This window comes from Aspergillus affinis (genome assembly GCF_023601865.1).
Source record: "Aspergillus affinis strain CMG 70 chromosome Unknown NODE_83_length_165530_cov_89_932809, whole genome shotgun sequence".
NCBI classification, from domain to species: domain Eukaryota; kingdom Fungi; phylum Ascomycota; class Eurotiomycetes; order Eurotiales; family Aspergillaceae; genus Aspergillus; species Aspergillus affinis.
The window spans coordinates 156366-165530 of NW_026515864.1; the positions used below are offsets into that span (position 1 = coordinate 156366).

Here is a 9165-nt window from a genome sequence, read left to right on the forward strand (position 1 = left end):
TCGGGTGGGGCGTTGGCTGATAGATGCCATTTGTGTTTTATGATTCTTGCTATCCATTTTTCTCTTATTTTCTCCCGGTTCCTTGTACTATGAGAGCTATTTCCTATCAGATCAAATTCAAGATGTATACAAAAGCAATAGAATGCTAATATTACGTTACTTCTATCTTACCTACTCGGGTAGCTCCATCATATTAAGGCCGAGCTTGGTCTGCCCCGGTGTTTAAAACGTAGACGGCTCAAGTTTTCAAAAATAAGTTGTAGAATTCAGCGATACAGACTCGTTCTATATATATACTACCTATGTGTACTCATACGCATTCAAATCAAGGCTTTGCCTCATGTATCGAAGTGCCTAGACCTTAATACATATAAAACCGGGCTTCACCAAGTCAACAGGCCTCCATCAGATTGATCGATTGGACATCATTGAACGACCATGGTACCAATAGCTATTAATTCACAATCTGCACTGCACCAAACCGAAGTTTGCTGATATCAAATACCTGCAAAAATGTCAATATCAACCCCCAATGACTCAACAGAAAAAACTTACTGCATAGATCCCCTCCAAGAAAGAACGCCCAAGGACATCGAACTCGATCGACCCCCGACTCTGAACCCCTCCATATACGTAACCAGGCTTGGCTTCAGAGAACCCCAGACTGCTTTTCGGCACGCTGAAAAGCTTTCCCCCAATATCTAGCTGAATCGTGGGCAGTTGATCCTGATCGGTATTGGTCGGGAATAGGAATCCCTGACTTTCGCCATCGTAGAATGCCCCGGGGATAGCATCATAGATTGCCTGACAAATTCTGTCCTCAAGCAAGGTAAGCGCTGCGTCGGTGTCAATGATCGCGATATTCTGGGGCCGGTCGAGGACTGTTCCCGCTATATATGCGGTTGTGGATTCGAAGGACCAGAGCTTGTGGCTCTTGTCAATGGGCGCATAGTGTATGATATCTTCTCCGACATTCTCATCGATCCCCCCGAACGTAAAGAACGGGCCTTCTTGACCAGAGCCATTCGACGGGGAGAATTTCGCTGTAAAGAGTTTGACAGAGGACGCTAGATCATCTTGGCCCTGTATAGTCTCGACTAAGCTCTTGACTTCAGGTCGAATATTGGATGCAGCTCCAAATGCGAGCCCTAGGACGCCGTCTGCTGCGGCTTGGTCGAATCCAGAGGATAGGGTGTCCGCAATGGCGATATGTTGGGTCTTGACGGTCACCTCCTCCCCGAGGATGACATTATCAGCTACAACAGAGCCAGACGCAGAGGAATTATCCAAGTTGGAAACTTTCCATGAGGATTGCTCGGCAATCGAAGAAGTGGTTGACTTGGATGGATCAAAAGCCCGACGATCCTCATCCTCTCGCGACTGAACAATAGACCGTACCTAGTGATGGTCAGTAGAGCTCGCTCTTAGAACAACCAACTGGACGGTGATGACTGTGTTACATACCCAGAGATCGCTCGGCCCGGTATCAGGAACCAGATTCAGGACCTGCGGAGGCGATCCGATCGAAACCGGAACGAAGTACATGCTATCATTCTGAACGTCGTCGGCATCCACCTGGTGCATGTCCTTGTTGGAGAATTGCTTCTGCATGACATCGTGGAAGCGGACCCTGCCGCCGACTGGTTTACTGGTGAAGGGCCGACCGGTCTGGTGGATCGTACGACCGATGGAATAAGGGCCGTCTCGAGTGGGGTGGATGCCGTATTTGCGTATTAAATAGGCGTAGGATTTGATCCCGGATCTGCGGTAGCGGGGGTTGTGGACAAGGGGAACTTTGGATACCATGGTGCGGGCGGGTGATGGTGATGGTTACAGATGGATAAACCAGGGTTGTTGTAAAGACAAGCAATCGATGAGCGCAGGGATGTTTAAATAGAGTGACGGCATCCGTAACAGGGGAGGGCCATTAGCTGCTGATTAGACGCCGAGTGCAGGGACATGACGTAAATTGGTCCTGTTATTTGCAAAGAAGTCTGATTAGATGCGGTTGTTTATTTACTAATGTACATGGCTAACTATACAGCGTCTCTATGCCGTTTCAATGTATATTCTTCATGCTCGACGAGGTTTTTCCTTCTTCTCCTTCTTCTCTTTCTGGGGCACGTCCGACACAGCAAGTGGAACCCGCAAGAACATCTCCATTAGCAATGCGGCTGCAACGCTCACGTTGAGACTGTCGACCCGGGCCGGATCGGACTCAACTCCCAATTCCATACTGAACCGAGACCCGGGAATGCTCACGATAGAATCGGCATGAGATTTAATGTGGTTGCTCAGCCCTGCGCCCTCACTGCCCATCATTATCACGCTGGGCGTTTGTGCGAAGCCCAGGCCGTTGTTTGAAGCTGTTTCTCCACCGGCCGACAACGAGTCCACAAACGTCGATCCAGGGCCGGGGGCGTCTGCAGCGTAGAAACGCCAGCCGTTCTCCTTCGATCGTCGAATGAAGTCGACCTCGTTGCTGACTTCCAGGAGAGTCATGTTCTCTGCAGCACCTGCGGAAGCTTTGATGGTGACAGGAGACAGTGGTGCCGAATTTTTACCCGCGAAGATGATGGCGTCAACTCCAAGGTAGTAGGCCGAGCGGATGATGGCACCGAAATTACCCGGATCAACAATACCATCCAAGAGTAGAACAACCGGGAATCGTTGTCGCCCTTGCGAATGGTGAATTGCAATCCGGTCGTTCATGCCGTTCACCATCGCTTCTTCCCGGGATTGACTTCCCAATTCCACGGAGAAGTGGCTTTCCTCAACAGATTCAACCTTCTTCAAGCTTTTCACGGGCAATTGGGGCAGATGGGATGCTTCAACAATGCAGCCATTGTGAGGGCGACCAGCGCTCATCTTATCGAGAAGTCGGTCCCAATCCCCGAAAGCCAGTTTCACCTTGATACCCTTGGCAAGCGCGATTTTTCGTAGTGCATTCTTGGAGGGGCTCAATTCCTCGCCAGCGCTCAGGTAGAGGTACAGCGTGTACAGCTTGCGCCGGCTGCAGCGCAAGGCAGCCTCAACTGCGCTAGTCCCATAAATGAACTCCGACGCGGGGGTAGTATAAGGAATGGAGTCCGGAACTTTTACGTGTTCCTTAACACGTTCTGGGGCTGTTTCTGTGGATCGATGAGGCTTTATCTTTTCGGCTTTCTTTGGTCGTGGCGTTTTTTGAGGTTCAATGTCCGCATCGCGGTTGTTGCGATTACCAGGAGATCTCTGAGGGCGCTGGAGTTCGAGAGGCAATGCCCGGAAATTGCCAGTCCTGATGAACTCGTCCTCATCGAAATTCTTCATAGCCCACTTCTTCTCCTCTCCTCGGCGATCTTCAGTCCTTGGGGATCTGGAATATTTCGATCGATCATTTTGGCGGCCTCCCTCGCGGCGTGAATCTCGAAAGTATTGTTGGCGTCCATCTTCACGGAAGGAGCTTCTCGCATTCGGTCGGTAGCCATCCTCACGGGGTGAACTTTTCACAGTTCTTTGGTAGCCATCTTCGCGAGGCGAGCCTCTGGCATTTGGCCGATAGCCATCATCACGGGGAGAGCTTCTGGCAGCTTGTCGGTAGTTGTCATCACGGCCAGAGCCTTTCTCAAACTGTCGACGGCCATCTTCACGAGGCGAGTCCTGGCCAGTTGCACGAGATCTGCGGATGCCGCGTCCGATGGCCGAGTTCAAGGACGCATGCCTTACAGAGAGCAGCAAGTGAGCAGACGCAGATGCTGGTAGTCGGGGGTATAGCCGAAGGGGAGTGGCCAAAGCAGAGGTGAACATTGAAACGAAAGAATGGATTGCGACCACTCGAGTACTCCGTGAGGCCAGCTGCGACGATCGTAGAGAAAAGACGATGGATTTTCCGCCGCGCGCGATCGAGTCCGATAAGATAAGGCTCAGCGGGACAACATTCTTCCGACGTGAATTGGCGCGCGACGGCGCGTTTTGATCGGCGGGATTTATGCATGTGAATTGAGGGCCAGATCTATTTACCTCCCTACTCCGTACCATCCACCTCAATTCCACCTCCTCCTCACTGCGGATTCATGGCGGGCCTTACTCTTTATACATGGAAGCGCTGATGGCATGTCCCGTTTCTTTCTTTGTTTCTGTATGCTTTCGGTCAAGCCAACCAGTCCACGATGGACTACGAATCGGCCGCCCAGTTGAACGACGACGCTGTCGCTCAACTGCTGCCTCAGTTCAATGATGCTGGACCGACTACTGCACCCAAGGATCCTCCCCAGGAAGAGGATTCTTTGTCCGAATACGCATTGGCCCAACAGGCTTTGGCTTCGCACGCTCTTTTCGGAAATGCCTCCGCAGATAATAGTCGAGTCGAAGATCCGGTTGAAAACGACTTATCCCAAGACGCCGTACCTGAGAACACTGTGGCTGAGAGCGTTTCAATAATAATGGAAATCCCTGAGGCTGATGATCCTGTGCGATCAACTACTCGCCGCCGAGCAGCTCGAGCAACTACAGTCGAAAAGGTTGACCACATACCTCAGACCTTGCAGTTACCTCAAATCGAAGTTCCTTCCCTCGCCGACAGCAACGAATACGAGTTCCTTCCTGGGCACTTTGAAGTTCACTGTGTGATCAGTGAAACGGACCCTGTCAACGAGATTTACAAAGTCAAGCTACGGAGTGGAGAGATCGACACGGTTTGTTCTCTCACTTAGTCTTTCCTTACTCTCACCTCAACCTTTACTTTTCCTAACTTTTTGCTTGATAGGTATCATCGACTCAGCTCGAATCCCTAACCAACGGACAAGAAGCCTTGATCCATTTCCAACTGGATGGACCGCGCAACCTATCCACGGAAGACGACTCCTCATCTGACTTGCAACCACGAAGAAGGGGTCGCCGTTTAACTCGACCCCAGTACGCCGAATTTGCCTCTACTGAAGACGATTCCTCTTCTGAAGCGCAGCCTCGACGAAGGGGTCGCCGCTCTACTCGACTTAAACAGACCACATTTACAGACTATTTTGACAACGACAGCGACAGGATGAGTCGCACCCGTGATTCGAGCGATGACATTATCGTGTCGTCGAGGAAAACCGGCAGGAAGCGTCAATTGCGAAGAGGCCGCCGTGCCATAAACTTGGAAGAAGGCTCAGATGCCGACAATGATTTTGTCTCCGCCAAGGGAACTCGGTTTTCGACTCGGACGCGCAAGAGCGCGCGGGAGAATCTTCGTGACCGATTCGAAGATGACATTTCCGAGCATGAAGAAAGCTCGAGAAAGCAGAAATTCTTCGGTGCTAGGGAAGTCTTCTATTCGGTTCCATCAGATGATCCCTTCCGACTCAAACATCGGGACTCGTGCGATGCTTGCCGTGAGACTGAAGATGACAACGACAAAGGCCCTCTCGTATTTTGCCAAGGATGCACCAGTGCCTATCACCATTCTTGTCTCGGTCCCAGGGCAACGCGGGAACATCTGGTCACCAAAGTATCAGAAACCCTTTTTCTCCTGCAATGTCGCCGCTGTCTGGGCGTGGCTCGCTCAAAAGATTCTATTAATCCTCATCTTGGCTGCTGTACCTCGTGCAATGTCAAAGGGAACATGGCCGAGCCACTGAGGGAACGCTTGTCGCCCAAGCAGGAGCAGGAGCTTCGCCAGCAGAATGATGGGAAAGATCCAGCTACTTCTGTAGACGAAGCCCGCGTGAACAACGTTGATAATATACTCTTTCGCTGCATTTCTTGCCAGCGGGCATTTCACTTCGAACACCTGTCGTCGTCCGACGAAATGTGTCAGGACTGTGTCTCGGTTCCCAGGGAGGTCGGTGCCATGGTCGCCTGGAGGCCCAAGGATCCGAAGAATCTTATACCAGGTTACACGGCAACTGTCCTGGAGGAATCGGATAAGGATTACCTGATTAAATGGAAAAGTCAGCCCTATAGTCAGTCCACCTGGATGGATGGGACCTGGGTCTGGGGTGTCGCGAGTCACACTATGCGTCACGCATTCCTCAAATCCGACAAATGCTTGACCCCCCATATGACGGTCGAGGAGGCCATTCCTGAGGATTATATGCGCATTGATATTGTTTTTGAAGTGCAATTCTCCGGTAATAACCCACGTGATCGGACTGAAGAGGTGGACATGGCCCGAGTGGATCAGGTATCGAAGGTCTACGTGAAATACAAAGGCCTGCCTTACGAGGAAACAGTCTGGGATTCACCTCCGGATAGAAGTCAAACCGAACGATGGGATGATTTCATCGCGGCTTACAAAGACTGGGTGCGCCGTGATTACGTCCATACCCCCGACACGCAATCTCTTAACAAGCACCTTGCTCATGTTCGAAAGCAAGACTTCAAAACTAGCGTCGTGAGAGAAACTCAGCCAGAGATCATGACCGGAGGAGAGATAATGGATTACCAGAAAGACGGGATGAATTGGTTGTATTACATGTGGTTTAAACAGCAGAATGCCATTCTTGCCGATGAAATGGGCCTTGGAAAAACCATCCAGGTCATTGCCTTATTTGCAACCCTCATACAGGATCACAAATGCTGGCCCTTCTTGGTTATCGTGCCTAATTCTACCTGTCCGAACTGGCGGAAGGAGCTCAAAACATGGGTACCCTCTATTCGAGCAGTGACTTACTACGGATCCGCATATTCGCGACAGCTTGCTCAGACGCATGAAATGTTTGGTAGCACTGACAAGCGTGATCTCAGATGCCATGTCGTTATAACGTCTTATGATGCCATGACCGATGATGCATCTCGAAAGGTCCTTTCTAGGATCCCCTGGGGTGGATTGATTGTAGACGAGGGCCAGCGATTGAAGAACGACAAGAGTCAACTTTACGACTCTTTATCGCGAATCTCATTTCCTTTCAAAATCCTTCTTACCGGCACTCCCCTTCAGAACAACATTCGAGAATTGTTCAACCTTTTGCAATTCCTCGATCCTACTCAAAATGCCGAAAGGCTGGAAGAGGAATTTGGTGTTCTTTCGAAGGAGAACATTCCCCAGCTACATGACATGATCCGTCCATTCTTCCTCCGAAGAACGAAAGCGCAGGTGCTCACCTTTCTTCCGCCAGTCGCCCAAATCATTGTCCCAGTGTCAATGACGGTGGTTCAGAAGAAATTATACAAATCCATTCTTGCCAAGGACCCAAAGTTGATCAAAACAATCTTTCAACGAGAGGACGAAGACCAGTCGACCAAACAAACAGAGCGTCACAACCTGAACAACATTCTCATGCAGCTGCGGAAATGCCTGTGTCACCCCTTCATTTACAGCAAAGCAATTGAGGAGCGTAGTGCGAATGCGGAGGCGGCTCACCGGCATTTGGTGGACGCGGCCGGAAAGCTTCAGCTATTGGAATTGATGCTGCCCAAGCTTCAAAAGCGTGGCCATAGAGTTTTGATTTTCAGCCAGTTTCTGGACAATTTGGACCTTGTGGATGATTTCCTAGACGGAATTGGGCTCTCGCATCGTCGTCTCGATGGCCGAATGTCGTCTCTTGAGAAACAAAAGGTCATCGATGAGTACAATGCGGAGAATTCGCCCTATTTTGCTTTCCTTTTGTCGACCAGATCGGGAGGCGTGGGAATCAACCTGGCCACGGCTGACACCGTTATTATCATGGATCCCGATTTCAACCCTCACCAAGATATGCAGGCACTGTCTCGCGCGCACCGTATTGGCCAGAAGAACAAGGTGCTTGTCTTTCAGTTAATGACTCGGGGAAGTGCCGAGGAGAAGATCATGCAGATTGGCAAGAGCAAGATGGTTTTGGATCACGTTCTCATCGACCGGATGGATGCTGAGAACGACGATGGCCGCGATTTAGAGGCCATTCTTCGGCACGGAGCCCAGGCACTGTTTGAAGATGACGACTCGCGAGATATTCATTATGATTCGGAGTCTGTGGACAAACTTCTTGATCGCAGTCAAGTGGAGCAAGAGCGCCCTCGATCGCCCAACGAAGAAGGCAAGACCGCCGAGTCGCAATTCGGTTTTGCTCGAGTCTGGGCAAATGAATCCAACGAGCTCAGCGACCAATTACAGGATACTGATGAACCCCTACCTAACGCGACTATCTGGGAGAAAATCCTGCAGGAGCGGGAAGAAGCAGCCGCCGAAGAAGCTCGACGTAAAACTGAAACCCTTGGCCGAGGCAAGAGAAAACGAACCACCGTCGATTACGGTAACGAAGTGAACGAGGCGAACGAGGCGACCGAACTTTCTCCCGTCAAGGTGCGGCGCGTGCGCGATGCTGACAGCGACAAAGAATTTGTTGCCGGAGACGACCCTGTAGAATCGGAAGCTGATTCCGCCCCCGAGATGGACTCGGACAGCTTAGAGCGGGAGGTTGTCGTTTCTAAAGGTAATTCTTCCGCTTCCTTCTTTTGCCTTGGCCCTCTCGCGGCCTGGCCTGGCCTGGCCTGGACTGACAAAAGCCACAGTGAAACCCTTCAAACGCGTGTCTCCCACAGACGTTGCGCCCCCCGCAGTACCACCAGCGCTGGATGGCCATATGGACAACCGCCTTTTGTGTCTAGCCTGCAACCAAATCCACCCGGTTGGCCACTGTCGTTTGAAATTGGCCGGAGTCGAGCACTGCGGGCTTTGCGGGCTGGCTCATTTCGGACATGCGCGCACCTGTCCTCACATCCGATCCCAAATTCAAGTGGACCGGATGTTGAAGGCTTTGAAACAAAGCACCGAAGCCCCTGAACTTGTCCGCGCGGCTAAGAAATATCTAAACGGGGTGCGTGGCAATCTGGCACACGAGCAGAAGAAAAAGCTCGCCGCTCTGCACGGTCTCAGTCTTCCCGGCACGCCTGGGACTCCCGGGACTCCGGGCACTCCAGTCACCACTACCGCCAGTCCTGCCCCGGATCCACGCCTACTAGCGGCACAAGGTCAACAATCCATGGGACAGACCCAGCAGCCTCCTCTTAGGGGAAACCAGGTCGATCGCCATTTCTAGTCGAGAATTCTAAGGAGTTATGGGATCTTTTACAGATGCATACGGAGGTTTTCCTGTTTCTTCGTTTTCTTCTTTGGTTACTGGGGTTTTTAGGGCATGGGTAGGGGGGGGGGGGGGGGGGGGGGGGAGGTGGGGGTTTTACAAAACAAAAAAAAAAAAGAGAAAAAAAATATATATATTGATGTAAAAG

At 51.2% G+C, this 9165-nt stretch overlaps 3 protein-coding genes across 3 annotated transcripts; 1 reads left to right on the plus strand and 2 right to left on the minus strand.

The window, feature by feature from the left end:
* Positions 1-454: 454 nt before the first annotated feature.
* On the minus strand, positions 455-1806 carry KD926_010654 (aspartic endopeptidase; the record flags this gene model as incomplete). The annotated part of the gene is made up of 3 exons (XM_053103039.1): positions 455-505; positions 556-1398; positions 1465-1806. The coding sequence occupies 3 exons, from the start codon at positions 1804-1806 to the stop codon at positions 455-457; spliced, it is 1236 nt and encodes a 411-aa protein (XP_052953590.1).
* A 267-nt stretch (positions 1807-2073) lies between these two features.
* Positions 2074-3786, minus strand: KD926_010655 (alpha/beta knot; the record flags this gene model as incomplete). Its single annotated transcript, XM_053103040.1, has 1 exon — positions 2074-3786. One exon carries the CDS (start codon positions 3784-3786, stop codon positions 2074-2076), a length of 1713 nt encoding a protein of 570 aa, XP_052953591.1.
* Positions 3787-4148: 362 nt separating this feature from the next.
* On the plus strand, positions 4149-8975 carry KD926_010656 (putative chromatin remodeling complex subunit (Chd3); the record flags this gene model as incomplete). Its single annotated transcript, XM_053103041.1, has 3 exons — positions 4149-4673; positions 4745-8369; positions 8449-8975. The coding sequence occupies 3 exons, from the start codon at positions 4149-4151 to the stop codon at positions 8973-8975; spliced, it is 4677 nt and encodes a 1558-aa protein (XP_052953592.1).
* Positions 8976-9165: the final 190 nt, after the last annotated feature.